Raw genomic sequence first — 22,575 nt, 5'->3', positions numbered from 1 at the left:
TCATATAATCTATAAAGCTATTAATCAAACTTAAAACAATTGCCAAAATCTAATCAAAACCAAACTAATCTGTACAAAAAAATAAGAAAAAATAAACATACAGTGTCTTCAATGCCATGCTATTTATTGCAAATTCTATCTAGACATAGACTATATAGGAATTATAAAATTCTTAATAGATTAGATTAGATTAATTAGATTAGATAAGAGGTCATTTCCCCACTCTTGACCATCATCCCACATCAGTTAAATCTGATCTGAGGGGTTCACCTTGTCGTCTTGAGTATCAGATTGAAGGAGGCTGTGTTGCTGGATGGCCATTGGTGGAGGCAGAGGCACCGAGTCAGCACCCTCCTCTCCCTCTTCCTCGCCGCAGCTCTGCATCCCCGAGGAGGAGGATTTGGAGAGTGTGCCACTGCTTAGGCCTTCATTTCTCACCCTCTTAAATAAAAAAATAATAATAATAAATAAAAGTTATTAGTGGGATGGAAAATGGACTGAATAAAGAAATATGGCTAACATGATAAAGGACCAGAGTTTGGCCTGACCTCTTCCACAGTCTCGTCCTGTGGTGTTGCGGCGCTGTCATCCGAGTCTTTCTGCGAGCCCACTTCTGCACTCTTGCGCACATCGGCTCGGCTCTTCTTGTGCTTGTGAGCAAGCTTCTTTACATGGCCGTCCGCCTTGCCGCTGCTCAGTCTCCTCACGGGGCTAGTCAGCCATTTGCGTAGAGTATTGCCTGGTCTCTTGGGTCCTGGAGAACTCTGAGAACCCATCATGTGCCCAGGCTGGAGGGTGGCAGATGAGCCAGGGAGGATGGCATCATTGCTGCACACTGACAGTGTGTCTGGAGAGGAAGAGAGAGTGAATTTATGTCATGCAGAACAATGCAAGTAGAACACTGTTCTCTGTATAAATAACTTTTTGCCCCCCAAAAAATGTCTGGAAAAACTAAAAGAAAGTTTTGCCCTTCTCACCTTTGTGGTTATAGAGTCCCTCCATCTCCATGCTGCTGCGTGAGTGAGCGATGCAGAGCATGGCACAGGGTACGATGCCCTCGAGGGCAGGTGAGCGTTCAGTGGTACGCACTAAGCACCAGTCAGGTTTATCATGGAGCCGCTCGAGCACCTCTACCGTTTGCCCCCTGCGGACAGTCAGCTCGTTATTGTTCCCTGCCATGAAGTCATGGATAACCACAGTGAGCTCGCAGCCTCCGGACAGCTAAGTCACCGAGAGAGAAAATAAAGAAAACTTCAGGTTTAGAAGTGTGTCAATAGACTGCAGGTAAGGTGAAGCATGAGAAGGTTGAGCTGTAACCTTGTCGCTGTCAAGTGTATTCTGAGAAGTACGAGAGGCCAGGGAGATGGTGTCTGGCTGACTGCTGCCTTCACCCTGACTGTCCAGGTCCTCGCCATCTCTGCACGGTAGAAAACAGGAAAAGTCCATTTACATACTCAAACACATGTGGAAACTATGTGGTGGAATTTTGTAGAGTATAGGAAGGTTTTACTGGCCTGAGATTGTACCTGCGAGCCTTGTGTTTGGCTGCAGAAGGCTTTGGGATGTGGATAGGTTCCTTCAGTGCACCCTTCAAGTGAACTGTGCGCTCCTGAATCACCTCACGGATGTGTTTTATCCAGTCCTGTTTGTTCTCAATACTGGACGCCTGTGTGTGTGTGTGTGTGTGTGTGTGTGTGTGTGTGTGTGTGTGTGTGTGTGTGTGTGTGTGTGTGTGTGTGTGTGAGTGAGAGAGAGAGAGAGAAAAAGAGAAGAGGAAAAAGAAGAATGCTGAAGCAGGGCACTCACACATCTCTTGCATCAATTATGATCTAAGGGTGAACTGTCAGTGCTGGGCTATACTCACCATCGCTCCATGTTTGCATCCCTGACTTAGCTTAATTTGAAATATAGAAGAAAATTTCACTACTTTTGAAATATACAGTACAAAACGGACAAAAATCTGGCTTTGAAGACAGATGGACAACACTGACTATTTTTTTTTAACCCTAATTTTGTTCATGCATTCAAAAGGTTTGTGCAAAGTGCATAGAATTGTTAACCGTTCTCAGGACAGTCACACAATAACTAAGACAGTTCACACAATAGACAGTAATATATGTTGTAGAGATGTACAGTGATGTTCATGATTATTTGTTGTGTGAAAGGGTAACAGCCAACATGGGCTCGCTATCCAAAATATGACATCAGCTGAAGTCTTGCGTGCAAGCATCAGCGAATAAAGTTAGCTTTGGTCACGTATTGATACTTTTACTAATCTTACAAGCATTACTTTACCGTCCTAACAAAACTGTCTGATCTATAGCTATTAGAAATACGTTTTATAAAACAATCTTATAAGTTCATCACTGTAATATAAAACAATTTATCACATGAACAAGCTTTCTATTCTGTAAAAACTATAATCAGGCTAAAAGAAAACTGACTGTCATCAATTATACATATAAATAAAATGTTGAATTTTCAAAATCTACTTCAAATTAAATCCTAAACCTTAATATTAATACTAGACACAACTTGAACACAGATTTATAAAATCCTATGAAAGGGCCAAATATTAAAGCAAACTAGCAACTTTAACACGTTCTGTAAAAATACAAACAATACAAATACATTTAAAACACTATGCATAAAGGGTTTTAAAAATCAGGGTATATATCAAGATGCTGTGGGTGCTGCAGATTTTTGAGCCACCAAGCGTAGCCACCAAGATTCACATTCAGAGATGCAAACATTTATATAACAACCTTCACAGCTCACGGGTGTAGAGAGGTGTTAGAAATCCCCCCGAGACAGCCAATAGAAAGGTGAGAAGGATGAAAGAGAACTGAACATGAAGCTAAACAACCACCCTAGAGCTCGACACCACAGCCATGCCACCAAGCAGTACCAAAACACAGGGTTGGGATAAAAAAATAAATAAAAAAAAAACACTCAGAATGAACAATAGTGAAAGATGCATACCTTAAGAACGATCTTGTTGTCAGAGGTTGGTGTCCGTCCCACCCAGAGGGCAAATTTACATGGATCTCCCTCCACGTGTTCAGTAACCCCCAACTCTGAGGTCTAAACACGCACAAGGTAAAGGTCAATATCCAAAAGACATAAAAAGGACAACTAGTGATTTGTTCATCGCAAAGTCTTGAGAAAACACGTACAAAGAGTTTGCTCTTGTAGATGTATTTGCTTCTGCCATTGGAATCCTTAACCTCCTTGCTAAAGACAAGGGACATCTCGAATAGGAAGAGGTGGCGCTCTCGTCCCTTCCGGATCAGAGTCTTGGGATCCCACACCTGGAAGGACTCCTGGAGGATCAGCTCCCCCTGAGACTCAATATTCTCATCAAAACCTAAGAGGACACATGGTGGTCATTTCATGTACATGTTTATGTGTATTTGGATAAATAACTGGACATGTTGATACCTTCCAGCATGCTCAGGTGCATGGCATCGTTGGCCCTCTTAGGCACGCTTAGCATGACTTCTAAACCATCTTTGATTTCTCCTTTACCCTCCTCACAACATGTCAGCAATTCCTACATATACAACACAATGACACATGAGAAACATCAGCCTTTGTTTTGGGACCCGGGATTTTATAAGTTAATGTGAAGGTCAGTGCTGTTAGCAATGTCCTGACCTTGAGCAACAGCTGGTATTTGGTTATTCTCTGCACTGGTTTGATAAGATAGGATGAGATGGAGTTAGCCAGACGGTGTCTCTGCTGGATCTCCTGTGAGGTCAAGAAAGACAAAAAAAAGGCTAAATAAGTTGGAAATCCTAACACTGTGGTTATTACTATAGATGCGAGCTCTTACATCAAAGTAGGATCCAGCATGCTCGAGAATGAGCTGTGTGGAGTCAGGTTTGTTTTTGCAGTAGTTTACGTACATCTGAAATTTGTCGGCCTGAGAAAGCACAAATCAAAGTTATCCACCGGGCACTAGAACATAAAAACGTGCCTTAAATGATAAGCTTTCAAAAAAGTAGGCTTACCCAGGTCACGAAACAATGACCCACATCCTCTGGGAGCTGTTCATACTTTTCCAGCTCTTTGAGAAAGATGCTGTGAAGGAAAAAAGATGGAGAATTAGAAAGATATCCGACAGAGAGAGAACAAAAGAGAGAGAGATGCAAACAATGGTACACAACAATGGATTTTTTTTATTTTATTTTTTATCCACTTTAACATGCACAGTTTTGTAAATTTCGATGGTCAATGACAAAAAAAAACTCACTTGTGATGGAATTCATAGAGGTCCTGCATGTTGCCAAAAATGATGTGCTCTTTGTTGACAATACCAGGTGGGATTTCCTCTACACCACTGGTCATTTCCCAGAGGTATGTCTACAGAGGAAACATCGATGTATGATTCCAAATAGGCAGCAAAACATGTATTAAAAGAAACACTAACATTTAAATGAAGAATCTATAACAATACAATAATACGCACTAATTAAAATCATTAGGACTGCTGTTTACTTACATCCATACACTCTCTCAAGTCCCTCACATAGGCCTTCTCTGTCTGAATCAGCTCTGCCATGATGAAACTGTGCAAACACAAACACACAGCATAAATTCAAATAGGCTATAAAGTGAATGATAAACCGATGAAAAAGTTTTTCATGGTGCGCTGTAAAAAATAAATAAATAAATAAATAAATAAAATAAAAATACAGCGAAAAGCAGGTGCTGAACTTCATTAGCTGAAGCGTTCTCATTGAAATTCAACAGCACTCTCCTGGATATTGCATGTCACACATCAATTATGAGAGTTTATGACAGTCTCATGCATGGCTATATAATCCGTCATTATCACTCGTCAGCGAAACTCATACTACCCAAAACTGCACTATAAATAATTACGCAGAACAATGCAGACACTACATACAATAAATAACTTTTTTATAACAGGAAAAAATACGTGTGAGTAAAACTTCTCCATCTTGGTTAATCTTCTTCTTCTTCTTTCGGCTGCTCCCATTAGGGGTCGCCACAGCGGATCATCCGTCTCCATACCACCCTGTCCTCAATATCTGCCTCTTTCACACCAACTACCTGCATGTCTTCCCTCACCACATCCATGAACCTCCTCCTTGGCCTTCCTCTTTTCCTCCTACCTGGTGGCTCCATCTTCAGCATTTTTCTACCAATATAATTCATGTCCCTTCTCTGCACATGTCCAAACCATCTCAATCTCGCCTCCCTCACCTTGTCACCAAAACATCCTACATGTGCTGTCCCTCTAATAAACTCATTTCTAATCCTGTCCATCCTCGTCACTCCCAACGAAAACCTCAGCATCTTCAGCTCTGCTACCTCCAGCTCCACCTCCTGTCTTTTACTCAATGCCACTGTCTCTAATCCATACAACATCGCAGGTCTCACCACAGTCCTATAAACTTTCCCTTTCATTCTTGCAGATACTCTTCTATCACAAATCACTCCTGTCACTCTTCTCCACCCACTCCACCCTGCCTGCACTCTTTTCTTTACTTCCCTAACACACTCTCCATTACTTTGCACTGTTGACCCCAGGTACCTGAACTCCTCCACCTCTTCTCCCTGCAACCGCATCACTCCACTGCCCTCCCTCTCATTCACACACATGTACTCTGTCTTACTCCTACTGACTTTCATTCCCCTTCTCTCCAGCGCATATCTCCACCTCTCCAGGCTCTTCTCAACCTGCTCTCTACTCTCACCAAAAATCACAATATCATCTGCAAACATCATAGTCCAGGGAGACTCCTGTCTGACCTCGTCCGTTAACCTGTCCATCACCACTGTAAACAGGAAAGGGCTCAGGGCCGATCCTTGATGCAGTCCAACCTTCACCCTGAACCAGTCTGTCGTACCTACTGCACACTTTACTGCCGTCACACTGTCCTCATACATGTCCTGCACCACCCTCACATACTTCTCTGACACACCTGACTTCCTCATACAATACCACAACTCCTCTCTCGGCACCCTGTCGTACGCTTTCTCTAAATCCACAAATACACAATGCAGCTCCTTCTGTCCTTCTCTATACTTCTCCATCAACATCCTCAAAGCAAATAAGGCATCTGTGGTGCTCTTCCTCGGCATGAAACCATACTGTTGCTCACAGATGGTCACCTCTTCTCTCAGCCTGGCTTCCACTACTCTTTCCCATAACTTCATGGTGTGACTGATCAACTTAATTCCCCTGTAGTTACTGCAGGTCTGCACATCTCCCTTATGCTTAAAGGAATCAGGAAAATGCTGATATCTACAAAAGTATGAATAAAAGCCAAGCATAGGCTTCTTTCTTTTAGTGGAGAAGATGGAATGTTGGGGCTGAATTATATACTTTCACAGGGGCATTTTTGCATCCATTAGAAAACTGCATATATATATATGAATAGTTGTTTGTTATTTTTAACCCATGAGCATCCATTTGGGAAATTATCAGTCACGTACTGAATAGAATGTAAGACATTGATAATACATTGTCCAAGCAGGTAAACGTGCACTAAAGCAGTTTATCTTCTGGTCATTTGGTTTCGCATTGCTAAAGTAACTAGTAAATCTGCATGGGTGTGTGAAAAGTGCTGTGTGGTTGTGTGAGAAGTGCCGTGGTGTGAGCTGTAAGATAATACGAGAGAAAAGCGCCTGAGGACACGTACTCCTTCCTGCGAGCAGACTTGCGCCTCTCTTCATTCAGCTCGTGAGCGGCATCTCTTAGTTTGACTTCTAACCCTGGGGCACTGGCAGGGATGATGTCCAACTGCAGGTCCTTGCTCTGAAGAAGAGAAAATAAACGAACAAAAAATATTGAACATGGCAGGAATTACAGTAACAGAGAACCGGTAAATGTTTATACTGTCAATATTGATTTATCATCTCTCATAAGGACATGTGGTGCTGCTGGCTGAAGTACGTGGCACATTTTGGATTGAACCAGTGAATCAGTTTAGAAATCTGCTGTCTTGAACACTACTGTACCCTCCATGTCAGGCTTTAAAAATATGTGGGTGGATCCTTCAAATAGTTCTCTTATGCGAAGTACATCCCTTGTATGAATAGTCAAAACACCTCCAACTCCATCAAATCTACAGACGTCTAAACAGAAGTGACGGCAGAGGAAAGACACACGCAGCAGACGGCATACCGCTTTGTTCGAGTCTGAGGAGATGCCCAGGGCTTTCTCCAGGGAGGTGCGGTATTTATCCATGCGCAGTGAAAAGTCTCGGTAGCGCTTGTCCACCGCCGTCACCCATTTCTTGATCTCGGCTGCATGAGCGTGACCTTTATCGCAGAAGCCGTCAGCCAGCTGGATCAACAGCTTCACTCGCTCTTTGGTTTGCTGAAGATGTAGAGGGAGAGAGAGAGAGAGAGAGAGAGAGAGAGAGAGAGAGAGAGAGAGAACAGGGTGTAGGTCTCGTGTTAAAGAATGAACTAACAATGTTTCAACCAATGAAATCAATAAGTTTAATAACAAATCAACTTACAGTGATACTGAAATTACTGACAGTCACTGGCTTACACAAGTATCTGGATTATGTTTCATTCATTTATTTCGGTTCATGAGTTCAAGGGGTGTGAATTCATACACTATATTGCCTAATGTTTGCGGACACCTAGTCATAAGTATGGTTTGTGTTTTTTGAGCATCACATTCCACGTTTAGTCCCAATATGCTCTTTGTCTTTATAGTCTACAGAAATACTGCTGACTTTAGAAATTATGATTTTTTTACTTTAGAAATATGTCTCCCACACTAAGTAAAATGTGTAGAACAGCTCCAGCACTGAAGCAAGTAGGCTACCTTTGCTGTAATGTGGAAGTCCTCATGTTCCTTCAGCAGCTCCTGTGTGTGGTGGATGCTGGAGCCTGTGGACGTGTGTGTGGACAGGTAGAACTCACCGGTGTCATGGATCCACTCAAGAGCCTGTAACACAATTAACGCACGTCAGCGCCGGCTGATCGGATTCATTTCAGAGATTACAGAGCGTAAGAACTTGAGGATCTGAGAAGCATACAAAGTGGTCAGTCTAAGCAGAGACAGATGGTCCGGGGTTTTTACAGTGCAGCAGTCAGTGTTGTGTGGAAACGAAGCACATTTGCTTAATGAGAACAACACAATGTGGTATAAGTTTGATTTTATGACTCTATCTCAGGAAAACTAAATGAAAGCGAAACAGACTGCAAATATATACAGGTGTGTGAGTGTACAAGTGTCCATGCAACAGGCGAACCTGTTTGGCACTGCGCTCAAACACCACATATTGCTGGCATTGGTCCAGCCTCCTCTTCCTCATGGTCCAGAAGTGCAGGACACGATTCTCCCTCTGCAGCAACTCATTCAGTATATCTATACAAAAACAAACAAAATGCATTTGTGTACTAAACAAAAACCAAACACCAAATACCAGAATCTGCACTGATTCCATTAACCACAAGCTTCTAGAAAAGGATTTCTGTAGCACACAATTATACTTAGACAAGAGAGCTATCAGAAATGCTACTGATTGGCACACATGAACCCATCAAATATTTGTATTTAATCATAGCTTCATTATATTTATCTATTTTAAGTGTTTCATTTGTTTTAAAACACCAGTAAATTTCAGTCTTACTAATTCAGTGTAAAAATGTCTACTTTATCTGCTGCAACATTCGGTCCTTCGAATCATTTTGAATGTAAACAGATTGAAAATGGTTATCAATTATGTATCAGTTACCTCTAAAGCTAGGGGTCGGACATGCACTTGATAACGAGGTGTGTTTCTGGATGTGTGCGTATCGTGAAGACCAAAGGATGGATCCACCCCCTGAGACAGTGTGTCTAGTTCTGCAGTGCTGAGGCCTGACCCACTTACTGTTTCCAGATTCGTGAGTCATTAAATCAAGGAATGGAACAGAACAGGGGGGTGCAGATACACTGCACACTACAAACTGGGCTAAACTGTATCTAAGTGGGTCACTCGAGGCAACCACAACTTGTGAAAAAGATGAGCATGCAATGTTATTTTTCACCACTAGATGTCAGGACAGAGCTTAAATAAAATATAAAACAAACGAATGAAAAGAAATGCACATTTCTCCTGTAGGCAGAGCAGCTGTGTTTAGATATGCCTCCAGAGACAACAGTAAGAAAGACGCAAGTTGGTAAAAGCTCAACCGCAGGAAAGCAGCTTGTATAGTGGGCATTTGAAATAAAAAGCGCAGTTACAGAAACAGGCCTGTTTTCTGATTTATTTACTGCGATCATCCTTAGATGTCTTGTCCTCTTGCAGTGCTCTGTGAACTCACTTTTGACCTGCTGCTCGGGTGCTTTGACATGACTCAGCATCCCAGGCATGTTCACACTGTTCCTGTGCATGTACTTGAGGAACACATCAGCGTTGCGTCTGGCCAGGGTGCATGCCTGGAAGGAGACACATACAGGTACGTAAATCATTAAAGCCCGTTAAAAGGCTGCAGTAAATACTGTAGCCTTTGGGGAATGGTACCTTGAGGAAGGCCTCTTTCTGCTCCAGGTGCTTGCTGATCATAGGGCTGACATGATCTGTCTCACAGTTGGGACCAAGTTTGTCTGCTCCACCGCACCAGTCCTCCTCCCGCTTATACTCCTGCTCCAGACTCTCCAAAACACTGCACACCTGTAAAACAAACCAAACATTCCAATTACACACACTGAGCCTTACAGATGTAATAAAGTGGGAAGTTTGAAGTCCACTGCCAACGGAACCATTATTCGGTGTATAATGTGTAATAATGTGTTAAATATATTTTCAATCTGGTACTGTTAACTGTAAGGTTGTGTATTTTTTTTTTGTTATTATTATTATTATTATTGTTATTGAAGCCATATAAACTATTCCAATGGTAGAACTTGCATGTGCGTGCCTGCATACCAACCGTCAACATACTATAAAATACAGATGTTCCCTGAGTTACGATGGTTTGACTTACGTGTTTTTTTCTTCTTCAATCTTACGATGATGAGAGCGACATGTCAAAATTGTAAAAATATTTCATGTTTTCTGTCTGATTTTCAATCGTAGCAGCGTATGCTCCACCCTCACGCCACCACTCGCTAATCGAAGCACGTTCATGCGCCTGCCGCTTCATATACTATAAGACTACTAGACTACTAGACAAAAGTATTGGGACACCTGACCTTTCCTGACACATGTGGTGGTTCTCCAGACTGTTTCCACAAAGCTGGAGGCACACGATTGTACAGTATAGGACATCTTTGGGCGTGGTAAAATTTAATTTTGTATTATTTTGAACCTGTGCACAAAGTGAGCTTCATGAAGATATGCTTTACATGGTTTGGAGAGGAAGGTCTTAAGTGACCTGCTATAAAGCTCTGATCTCATTCCTACTGAACACCTTTGGGATTAATTGCTCCCAGGTCTCCTCTCCTCCCCTCACATCACCTACATCAGTACCTGACTTTACAAACACCCTTGTGGCTAATGAATACAAATGTCTGCAAACACACTCCAAAATCAAGTAGAACATCTTCCCAAGGAGTGGAGGGAATTATTTGAGGGAATTGGGAATAAAGGTGAAATGCAATGCTCAAAAAGCACACACCAGACTTATGACCAGGTGTCCACAAACTTTTGGCAATATAGTGTACAAATAGATTGTATAGTTTATATAGTATGGTACTAAAAATGGCTCTTTTTTGCTACATTGTGTCCAGTAATTTGTTAAATTATGAACAAATGACAGTACACAACCTCATACTGATCACCATTCTTTAAGACCCCTGGGTAGGCTAGGCCATGTGTCGACAATATTTTCGAGCCACCATAAGGTCATTGTAACGCATCTCTATCGTAAGTCGAGGAACTACCTGTACTGTATATTTTAACCAACACCGTGTTGAAATGTTTTTACTCAGTCAACTTGTCTGCCTGCAGAGGCCGAGTAGGAGAATTGAATAAAGAGCCAGTTTAATAAACATGGCACTAGACAGCCAGAAGGCATCTACATCCTTTCTACTGGTATTCTTTTCTCCCAAAAAAATTGGATGTCATTTGATTATGTTTTGTGCGTAGCTACATTCCACTTCATAAACACACTAAGTCTAACCAGCTCAGTCTGAGAAGAGAAGAGCACTTACACGCTGCAGAGACGCTTTTTTCTGCAATGTTAAAATGACTTGTTAAAAACATGCTAATGAGTAAAACGCGGTGTGCTTATTCCACCACATTGTGTTCTTTTGCTGTCTGGGCTGTCAGTACACGACTTCACGGAAAGTCAAAGCAGTACCGGAGGTTCAGCTTACGCCGAAACTAACGATTGCATTGCACCATACATAATGACCCGCTGCATGCTTCAGCACAATAACAAATCTCTTCTGCGGGTTTAGACATGCACTTGTGGCAACTTATTTGTTTTCTTTTACTAAGATAGATATAGATTTGCACTTTTAACACCCTTAAACATACAACAAATGATTGGAGCCACAATATCGCTCAGTGCCCCACCCTGATCCATGCCCTTAAAGTTTCTTTTAAGAAAAGAGATCCTGCTGTTGTTCCAGCTGGGAACAGAACTCAGTGTCTTTTGAATGGTGTCATGTGGCGTCTCGTTTTTTTTTTTTTACATGCACAGAAGTAATTTTCTCTGACCCCTGGCTCTCACCTGTTCTGAGGTCTTGTAGAAGGCGACAGATGCATTGACAAGTTTAAGACGGTCCTCCATCTTAAGCATGAGCTGCTGCCAGTGAGAAGCCACATTCTCAGCACAGTCACGGATCATGTCCATGTCGTAGTGATTGGCCTGCAGCATCCCCTCTGCCTTCTGCTGCACCTGCAGAGCGCTCTGATGGGTTTTCTGCTCCCAGACAAACAGACCCCGTTACATAATTTACATGTACAAGGTTTCTGCAGCTTTCATCGTCAAATTTAAAACCTTTTTAAAACCTTTAAGAATGAAATTTAAGACCTATATCACATAAAAAGAAAAAAAACCTTAACTCGGCCTTAACCGAGCCCTAAATTAATTTTTTTCCCCCAAGTATAAACTTGCACTTCCCCATAGCTGAAAAATATAATCCGTTTTACATCTGTGGTACGATCCAAGAGAGATTCACATCAATGACAGAGGAGCTGATTGGCTGTTGCATGTTGGTCTCATTTGTAGTCGTAATGCAGAAAATTATATAGGGACCAGCGACCAAGAAAACTAAGACATGGCGTAACATAGACATCAGAAAATTAGGACCCGTTTAAAATGATTTACTACCCAGAACAACAAATTTATGTCTGGTTTTATTATAACATTTTTTTATAAAAAAAAAAAAAAAAAAAAAAAAAAACCTTTAAGACGGAATCATGATGTAATAAAATAAGCAAAAAAAAATTCCTAATAATAACGCTAGAAAGCCTGACTGGTAAAAAGGAGAATTATTAGACAATAATGAATAAACAACTTAAAGGCCAATGACATTCAAGCGAAGAGAAAATAAGATAAATTTGATTAACCAGTTAATTCCATCAGTCTGATTCTGAATAAGATTAATTACAAGAATGACAGCTGAAAAACAGCCTACAGGTCATTTATAAAGAGTTCCATCACAACTAATGGCAACAAGAATAGAAATTGAGATCTCATAGAAAGAAGAAACAATTGTGACAGGCTGCTTTGTCTCCTCAAGTTGTTCCAATTTCTAGCCACAGATTTGGAGAAGAAAAAGAACTGAAAAATCTTGGCAGGCTTCCACTCCTATGCAAGGAAATGAGTCTGATGAAGGGTTTTTGATCAAATGGATTAAATGAGTCACTAAGAGTTGCATCTAAATTATGAAAATAAGGAGGACTGCAGACTGCCGTTATTATGCTGTTATTAGGTATGTATTCTTCCACTTTAGGCTTTTTCTACCACAGAAGCAACAAAACCTCTCAAGAGGCTGCAGAGTCAGTAAAGAAGGCACTAATGAGGAGAAGGACTGGAAAGTGGTAGAGAGAAATAAATGTACCTCGATAGCATGCTGGAACTGCTCATGCTCTCTCTGCAGCTGCTCGGCTTCCTGCAGAGAACTGGCTGTGATCAGACCAGCATTCAGCATGGACTCACCATTGCGGATCCAGCCCAACACCTGAGACACACACACACACACACACACACACACACACACACACACACACACACACACACACACACACACACACATTAGATAATTCTTATATCTACATATTTCAGCAGCTAAAATAAATGTAATTAAATAAATACCCGTGTTACCTGCTTGACCTCAGCCTGTAGGTGGCGTAGCTGCACGCACTGCTCCAGGTGGCGGCGGTGCTGCTCTGCAGCCACATCCAGCTCCTGTTGCTTCTCGTGCAGGAACTCTAGAAGATCCTGAACACGTGTAGCCATGTCCACATCGCGATCGCACAGCAACTCCACACCTACACACAGACAGAGGCTGATTCAGAGGAAGAACGAAATCTACAAAGTCAGCAAAGATAAAGCTCAGAGACAACTCTGCTCGTAGAGGAGTGACGAAGGCGATTCGATAAGCATCCTCAACACAGGAGGTTGGACAGCGGAGAATTTGTGGAAATGCCCGTGTCTGCATGTGGTCTTTTGATGTAGCAAATCAATGATGCCAGTGACAGTGAGATTAAGTTTAAAAAGCCACACTTTTATCTGTGTGTGTGTGTGTGTGTGTGTGTGTGTGTGTGTGTGTGTGTGTGTGTGTGTGTGTGTGTGTGTGTGTGCGCGTGCTGTCACCACTTCATCGTTCAAGGCAGAAAGAAAGCCTCGGATCAGTAGGTAGCTAAAGCTGCATGTGTAACCACATTTGGCATGACGTCATATATGCTTGAACAGAATCTCCTAATTTTCCTATGGATATTTTGACTAATAACACAAAAAGATGCAAGAGAAAATCTATGGTATCACTTTTTTTTGTAAAAAAATCCAGGATGAGATGATCCATGCCAAATGTAAATATACCTACAGCACACAAGAAGTAATCTCTAATGATCTTTTTCTGTGTTATGACCTCATAACCCTCTAAACAAGTTCAAAATACCATGGCATATACCAGATTTGCTAATTGGGAGATAATATAGATATAATATACATTACAGGTTGACCGATTAATCAATTTTACTGATTAATCGGCACTGATAGGCTATTGCCCCTAGTGGCGAATTACTGAGGCCATTACTGAGACATGTTTTTACACACGATAGGGCACGGTGCACAGCCAGCGCTATATTATGTAACGGTACAGAAAATTCACGGTTACGGTTCGTATCTTGATTTTTATGTCACAGTTCAGTGACATAATTTCGGAACCGTTACCAGGAACAAATGCGAAACATACAATTGCTGCCGTTTTTTTTTTTTATTAACACAGTTCATTATTATTATTATTATTATTATTATTATTATTATTATTATTATTATTATCATTATTATCATTATTATCATTATTGACATTCATGATTAACATTTAAACAGTTTAGATTTTCATAACTATTTTAAATAAAATGCCTGTTTGGTTAAATAATATATATAATATTAAAATAATAATATATTATTTTATAAAAATGAAATAGAATAAAATTGATGCAATGCACCTTTTAATTAAATTGATCAAATTGAGTAATCAATAAATTGACAAATTAAATTGATTAAATAAATGGAAACGTTGAATTAAATATTTTATTTGTTCACCCCATAGGGGTAATGCAGATGTGTGTGTGTGGGTGGGTGTGTGTGTGTGTGTGTGTGTGTGTTTTACATTTAATATTAAATTTTCTAATGATATGATCTACTTTACTGTTCTAGTTATTTCAGCAGACTTTAACAAATGTCTTCATTCCTTCCATCCTTCATTTATTCACTCCCTTCATATTCAGAATTGTCAGCATTTTCTCCTTTTAAGAGAAATTCATGGAGCTGGTCATATATATAAAAAAATATTTTTATTTCCAATTTTGTTAATAGATCTACTTGTCAGCAGATCAGGAATTTATGACTGATATCTTAGCAAGCCTGAGTACAGCTTTAAAAAACAGGATATTTGTGGTACTGCAAAAAAAAAACAAACAAAAAAAAAGAAAAAACGTATTTAACTCTACACACCATAAAGGAGCAGTTTGGTCTAATTTTGGGACCTTGACAAGTACTGCTCTGGATAAGGATAGAGATTCTTTACAGCCAGGAAAAAATGTAACATGATGAAACTAGCCTGAACCATTGCATGGCAATACTGCAAATGACTAAGGAAGGACAGAATGACCCTAGCAGACTGCAACATTGTGCCTGCACACTGATCTGTGATGACGTCCAAATGTACACTAGAAGTGAAAGTAAGAAAGAAGAGGCCGGCTGAAATGACCATGTTTAGGACATGCATATGCGGACATCAATACGGACATCATATGCGAGTGTGTACGAAGGATGTGTATGTGAACAGCGAGTCTTACCAGACGCCTGAACTTCGTTGACGTACTGCAGTAGCTCCTGGCCCTGATGAATGACGTCAAACGTGAGGTTGTTCATTGTGAGTGCTTTGTCGGCATGGTGCTGCAGTCTCTGCTCAGCCAGCGTCAGGTCTTCAGTGTCAAAGTCGCTCATCTGCTGCGACAGCTCCTCGTTCCAGGAGTCCAGATCCGAGATGATCTGTAGAGCACAGGAAAGGTGAAGGGTGAAACTTTCAATTATTCATTCTGATATCGAGCACATCTTGCGCCACGCCACATATGTTTCCGTGTTTGTTATGTCAAGTTTGAATGAAGTTACAGAAGTTTGAAATATAGGAGTCAAAACAGCAACATGTCAAATCCGGGCAGTTTCGCTCAGTAAAGTAAAAGCAATCAGAAGCAGTTCTGCTTACAGTAACAGTAGCACAAAAAAAACACACGCCCGGTAACTGACACATGCGGAATGGTTTCTGCAGCCCTAAATCCAAAGCATCTCCTTTCCGTGCAGCAGCATGTGCTGGGGCTGACCTCGTCCTGACCTTTACACACTGCAGGCACACTGTGTGCATGAGCTCTCTGAACAATCTCTGTTGGCTACAGCTCATTTTTAGCATGTGAAAGCTGCAGCTCATTAATTGCTGGTTAATTGGAAATGGGACAGCAGGGAGCGCACAACTACAGCTGCTGGGCTTCGTTTCAACTAAAGCAAACACACACACACACACACACACACACACACACACACACACACACACACACACACACACACACACACACACACACACACACACACACACACACACACACACACACACACACACACACACACAGGTTTCCATTTCCGGATTAATTTTCCCTTTGCTTTTTTGGACAGAGTTTTCTGTGACTGTAAGGTTAATCTGAGTGCAACAGGAATCTGGTTTGGTCAGTGGTCAAGTCTGTTCCTTCAATGGAAACGGAGCTTTAACAGACTCTAGCTGAAGTGCATGGATCAGAGCGAGTCTGTGTTGCCAGGTGGCATTGTGGGACTGCAGATTAAGAGTGTGTGGTAGCATCTGGCATCAAAAACACTGCGGCTGGCACAACATGCTCGTGTCGGCGCGGTTAGAGATTTCGACTTAGAGCTGTTCTGTGACTGTGGGATAAAGATTCCTGTTCTATTTACATTAATAGGGTGGAAAGACATTGGCAAAACAGGAAAAATCTGTAGGAAATACAAAAATAAATCTGATCGTCATGGCTATTATCAAACACAGTTCACACTGGCTGTGTGTGTGTGTGTGTGTGTGTGTGTGTGTGTGTGTGTGTGTGTGTGTGCGTGCGTGCGTGCGTGCGTGCGTGCGTGCGTGCGTGCGTGCGTGCGTGAGTGCGTGAGTGCGTGAGTGTTCTTGTTCCACCAGGGCATTTCACACAGCCTGCTCATCCTTCTTTATTAGGAAAATCTTCCTAAATTCCTTTTATTTGTCTGTTCCAATGTAGGCATTTTCTGCACACACACAGAATGCAGGTGGCATAGCATGACTCACATCAATGGCGTCACGCTCAAAGATCCTGAGCTGAAGGAAGAGCTCCAGTTTGATCTTCCTCTCCTGGAAGAGCTCCTCCATCTGAGCCTGGGCCTCATCCAGCTGCTGCAGCACACTCTCAATGTGGTTTATGGAGCTGTTGTGTGGGGCCTTATTGCTTGAAATGGCCGAATCTCTGTAGGAAAAACACACACTAGATGTCGAGATGTCATTTCACAACGATTCGATATAATCACCTACTGTTCGCTCCTCAATGGTTTTGACCACATGATCTGTTTCTCCTTCTGGTTTCTCTGGGCATTGACGCACTTTAACAGGTCACTTTCTCATTCAATTTAACTGGAAAACATTACTGAGGTAAAATAATGAGTTTAACAGTCCAAACACAATTAAATTGCTTTTCTGTGTGACTTTTTGTGCAACTTCTACAGTAAAGTGTAACCGTGGGAAAACTGAGAACCCACACTTATGGTTTACTGAGCTTGTTTTCCAAGCTGTACAAGAAGAGTGGTTAAACTGGTATTGTGAGGGAAGGAGACCGACATAAGCAAAAGAAAAATCACAGAGCTATAATATGAAGCTATTTATAATTACATGAGTGCAAAAATCGACTTTGCTAAAAATTACCTCACAAAACCACAGGACAATTAATTAGCAGCCAAACAGAACTAATCCCAGTGAACTTCCACTTCATTCATATTAAGCACTGTGTTATTTATTTCCACAAAAAGCACATTATTGCTACTTTCACTAAAGCCACTTCATTATTTACAACACTGCTACGATAATCCCCGTTTCAGGCCACAATGAAAACTAGGAGCAATAAATCAAAATAATTATTTCCTGAAATATATACAGTAGATATAAAGAGTCACAACAACCTGGTTAAAATTGCAGGCTTCTGTAATGTTAAAAAAAACCAACAACAACAACAAAACATTAATTCAGATTATTCTGCTAAATAAATTATTTAATTAATTAATTAATTCTCCAGATCTAACAAATTGTGAGGGTCATTTTGACTTTTTCAATGAGATTTAGCAAGTGTGGGAGAGACTGGGAGCTATACATGAGTCCCTCTAAACAGAAGTGGATCAGTCGCTTGATGCTCCCACCACCATGCTTCAGCATGAGTACCGTGTTCTTTGGGTGTAAAGTGCTTTTATTAATTGTGCTTGAAAGTAGTACTATTACAGTTTTGCTAAGTTAAGAATAGGTGAGATTGTTGGCACATGCAGGAAGTGACCAGTATTTGGCAGATAGTTCTGCAAACAGGTAACCTCTGACCACCAAGCCCTAGATCTGACATCTTGGATTCGTTTTATTTTATTTTTTTTATTTAAGGGGTGTGTAGACCTTTTCTCATATACTTTATCAGTCATAATCACAGGTCAAATTTACTCATAGAGTGGAATAATATAAACATTGAAGACAATAAAAAAAAAAAAAAGTAATATACGAATAATCATATATGAAAGTAAACCAGATTAACCATGGAGGCCACAGAACACAGGATTAACACAAATCTAAATTCAATCCAGTGCCATTAACAATGTGTAAATGTTTCATAAGACAGGCACTGAATATAAACAGAACACTGAATGACATGGATGACAATATTTTACTCCTTCATTCTATAGGACTTCAGAGAATCAAATAAAGCACTGACTTGTGGGGTTGATGTTTGCATTGTATTTTGAAAGCAAGCTACAAAAACCTGCAGCCACACACCAGTGAGTGTGACTGTGTGGTGCGTACGCCGGCATGTGAGACGGTGAGTGGCGAGGCTTTTTTTTTTGTAGTTGTTGTTGCACCACTGTGCATGGGTGGCTGAAGTACTCCTCTACATAATTAGCTGACAATTATTAAAGCAGCCATTATGCAACCAGGACTGTATAACACACTGCCAGGAGTATAAGGGTGTAAGTGTGTTTCTGAGAGAGGATGACATCACCAATAACCCTGATGTTCTAACCACCTCGTACTCCCTCAGACTCCACATTATCCATATTCTCTCTCCTCCCACATTATCTGTAGTGCACACATGTATGTGGTTGTGTATGTTTCAGTTTCTTTCGATTGTTCATATTAAAGGTACAATCTATTATTTTGAAAGATTTAAAACAAATTTAAAAACAGATTCAAAACCAAATGAAATGATGCCGCAGTAATTTGTGGCCGGGAGCTAAGCGACTGGTCGTGCTCTCTGACTGGGATTGATGCCATACTCTTAAATACAATGACTACAGTAAATTATGGGCATCTGTGAGCTCATGGGAAGGAAGAGTGGAAAAGGGCTGGATAGTGCTTTCAAATGTGTTATGGTGGAACAAAACAAATAAAATAATTAATCGACCTAGCCTGTCAATCTCTATAGCAAAAAAATGTAAAAATAAATAAATAAATAAATAAAAATAAATTACATAAATTATCTGTACAAATAATTTTAGAAAGCTATTTCTACTCGTCTTTCGTTCCCAAAAGCTTTCTTTTCCCTCCGCTAGAAAATCTGAGTGCTAGCGCAGGAAAGAAAGCGATTGGGATTAAATTAGCAACTTTTGCAACTGTTCGCAAATTAGTTGCAGGTCCGTGGTGAACGTCAGTTTCTCTACCACACCTGAGATGTCGGCCAAAGAGAACAGAGTTTATGTCTCCTTAAAAAAAAAAAAGATTTAATTTTTTATATATATATATATATATGTAAAATATTTATTTTTTTGTTTTTCCTACTTTTTCATGTTAAAAGCAATAGTGCAGAGGTTTTTTTTTTTTTTTTTTTTTTTTTTTTTTAAAGATACAAATTGTTGAGTGCACCTTTAATCTCAGGACACATCCGAGTTGCTCATTAACGAGCGCTACAATCTGCAGGGCTAACAACAGCTTAATGCCCACGTCTTTATGGTGAGTTATCATCTTAATGACCGGCCTTTATCATCTTTAGGACAGGATCACATTTTATGAGGAAACACCAGAGATGCATTACATAATAGTGTCCAAATCCAACCCAGAAAAAGTGCCCAATCTGACATGAAAGGCCACTGTTGCATTATGTGGTGAAGATTATTCAGTTTAAAATGTTGTACAGACGTCATATACACTAATTTGCAGCGTGCACCTGTTTTTGTTTGTTTGTTTTTTGTTTTTGTTTTTTTTACATATTCCAGTACTACAAATAATAACAACAGAGGACTAAAGGCGTCCTCTTACGAGAGTAAGAGTGTAAAAATGTCTTCATTCTTGCCTGCTAAATTTAGTGCTTCTTACATAAAGTTAAATCTGCATGAAATGTTGCAGGTATATCTGACATACACATCATCCCACTGACTCATTAGTTCTGGTGTAGATTTAGCTTTAACAATATAATCAAAATGAAGTCGAGCTCGGCTGTGCTGCTGTGCTGCGGGCTGGGCGTGTGGTGTTTGTGAGGGTGTGAGTGACGTGGATAAAGCTCTGCAGGAGCAGTGTAAGCCAGCTGACAAAGAAACAGAGAGCACTGCCTGCCTGAGGGCTGCAGAGGACCTGATACAAGCTTCTCTTTCTATCGTTCTCTCTCTCTCTCTCTCACTCTCTTACATAAGCATTCAGACCTGCTAGAACTCAGGACGGCACGTTTCTCTGCCGCAGCACACTGCACATACTGTACGTTACAGTATGACTCTGACAAATAGATTTTGCTAGCACCAGTGTAGAAAAGGTAAAACGAAGTCCAAATTAACTGGTGGATGATCTGGATTTTACTTCCTGTTACAGTTTGCTCCAGCTTGGTGTTACAAAGCAAATCCCATACTGCATCACTGTATGATACGGAGGATTGAGAATAAAAGCTACTCGACTATTTAATGACGATAACCAGGCTTGAGCGGATTTACGGTGCTTATAGGAACTGGGAATAGTGTCCAGTCAGCACATTTGCTTGATTTAAATGAAGAAACTCCAGAGCTTTAAGAGTCTTTCAGATGCAGACAGCAAAATTGTTGTCTTTTTCTTTCCTCTGCCTGTCTGTAAAGGTCAGAATTCCCTCTCAGCACAGCTTTTCAAAAAGCAGGCAAAAAACTGCTTGCACCTCTCCTGGGGGTAACCATGGTAACAGAAATGCTAAGCACAGCTAGTACTTGGCCTTTTTTTTTTTTTATTAAATCCCATAGAAAAATGTTTTACGAGTTCAAAATCATTATGTGTATAAACCTATAGAAAGTGATTTGGGTGGATTATGTACAAATCTTATATGATACTTTTTTATATATATTTATTGTTGTACAACAGAATCGTAACCCTAAAGATGAATGCTACAGGTGATGCAGGTGTGTATGATACCTGAGCTGCTGAATGAGATCCTCGCCTTCTTTGATGACATTGACTGTAACCTGCAGCGTGGTTTGCTGCTGCTGGCCAAAGCGCTTGATAAGATCTTGCACCGCCTCCACCGACTCAGCATACACATCATCCAGAAGCTCTTTCTGTAGCTCTTCCAGCCATGTCCATAGCTACAGCACACACACACACACACACACACACACACACAGCACATGCCTCAAAGCTACAGCACGACATTTGACCTCGCTCTATTCCAGGAGCACTTTACTGCTGCTTAATCTCACTTTGTTGGAGAATAACATGTAGCAAACAGAAAGAAAAAAGAGAAGCGCTGAAGCACCTCTTTCACGTGGGTGTGGAAGGCGACGGACATGTCGAGCAGGACCTTACGCTGCTCTACCCGCCTCACAAAGTCCTGGATGCGGTCCTCCAGCTGGTGGGCGGCCTGGTAGATCTCCTCTGGGTCACACTCGCCCGTCTGAGCCAACTGCTCCGCCGCCTCCAGGAGCTTATCTGCGTTGGTGTATGTGTTCTAAGCCATGCACATGAACACGAACACACACACACACACACACACACACACACACACACACACACACACACAGTAAAATCTATTATACTGAACACATGCTATTTAATATTTGCTGCACTGATAAAGGTTTCCTAAAGCAACACTTTTCAGCCTAATGTCCATCTATTCAATACTCTCTCTCTCTCTCTCTCTCTCTCTCTCTCTCTATTCTATCAATCTATCCAAAATGTATGAAATGTGTATAAAATCAATCCATCCATCTGTCTGTCTATCAGTCTGTCTGTCCATCCATCCATCCCTATTATGCTGCTTCATATATCTGCTGTACCAATATGTTATTTCTATTCTATACAATATATTATATGATGTATCTATATGATTAATGGGATTTTATATATATATATTCTTTGCTCTATGTCTATCTCCATCTTTCTACTCTGTGTAACTACTCCATATCCATATTTATTTACAAAAACAATGCTATCTATCTGATCAACACAAATCTGTCTATAACAGTTTTATCAGTATAATACACAATAACTGACATGTCCCTGTCGATACAAAAAGAATTTTAAGCAAAGCTTACTAATAACGTTGAATGTTGCGAATGTATATTTAAATACTAGCGCTGCAGAACCGGCCTTATTAGCGGGACAGGTTGTTTTTTTTAAAGGAAAGAACAACCGTGTGTTAACACGTTGTGTGGGTCTGATCGCACAGAGCAGAAGGAACAGGTAATTACTGTATA

General features: G+C 40.7%; 1 protein-coding gene across 10 annotated transcripts in view; it reads right to left on the bottom strand.

The window, feature by feature from the left end:
* The window catches only part of trioa (trio Rho guanine nucleotide exchange factor a), a 111,393-nt gene that overhangs the window by 12,996 nt on the left and 75,822 nt on the right, over positions 1-22,575 (bottom strand). For 4 of the 10 annotated variants that reach the window (XR_014530552.1, XR_014530553.1, XM_083523321.1 and 1 more), the window contains 26 exons: positions 21,636-21,827; positions 21,296-21,465; positions 16,982-17,156; positions 15,459-15,654; positions 13,258-13,424; positions 12,995-13,114; positions 11,659-11,850; positions 9,504-9,653; positions 9,304-9,418; positions 8,247-8,362; positions 7,817-7,939; positions 7,160-7,354; positions 6,675-6,790; positions 4,505-4,571; positions 4,256-4,365; positions 4,014-4,083; positions 3,836-3,925; positions 3,658-3,750; positions 3,442-3,553; positions 3,177-3,367; positions 2,983-3,084; positions 1,527-1,666; positions 1,318-1,417; positions 978-1,221; positions 549-847; positions 271-441 (listed from right to left, as the gene is read on the bottom strand). Coding sequence is in view for 5 of the 10 variants with exons in the window: in XM_083523321.1 (XP_083379447.1) it covers positions 271-441; positions 549-847; positions 978-1,221; positions 1,318-1,417; positions 1,527-1,666; positions 2,983-3,084; positions 3,177-3,367; positions 3,442-3,553; positions 3,658-3,750; positions 3,836-3,925; positions 4,014-4,083; positions 4,256-4,365; positions 4,505-4,571; positions 6,675-6,790; positions 7,160-7,354; positions 7,817-7,939; positions 8,247-8,362; positions 9,304-9,418; positions 9,504-9,653; positions 11,659-11,850; positions 12,995-13,114; positions 13,258-13,424; positions 15,459-15,654; positions 16,982-17,156; positions 21,296-21,465; positions 21,636-21,827 (3,816 nt within the window). In the remaining 5 variants the exon portion in view is untranslated. Of the gene's footprint in view, positions 1-270; positions 442-548; positions 848-977; positions 1,222-1,317; positions 1,418-1,514; positions 1,667-1,864; positions 1,895-2,982; positions 3,085-3,176; positions 3,368-3,441; positions 3,554-3,657; positions 3,751-3,835; positions 3,926-4,013; positions 4,084-4,255; positions 4,366-4,504; positions 4,572-6,674; positions 6,791-7,159; positions 7,355-7,816; positions 7,940-8,246; positions 8,363-9,303; positions 9,419-9,503; positions 9,654-11,658; positions 11,851-12,994; positions 13,115-13,257; positions 13,425-15,458; positions 15,655-16,981; positions 17,157-21,295; positions 21,466-21,635; positions 21,828-22,575 lie in introns of all 10 variants that reach the window. The other 6 variants (XR_014530549.1, XM_083523318.1, XR_014530550.1 and 3 more) reach the window with 3 other exon arrangements.

This window comes from Silurus aristotelis (assembly GCF_946808225.1).
Source record: "Silurus aristotelis genome assembly, chromosome: 21".
NCBI lineage: Eukaryota > Metazoa > Chordata > Actinopteri > Siluriformes > Siluridae > Silurus > Silurus aristotelis.
This window is presented reverse-complemented; position numbering and strand designations above follow the sequence as displayed.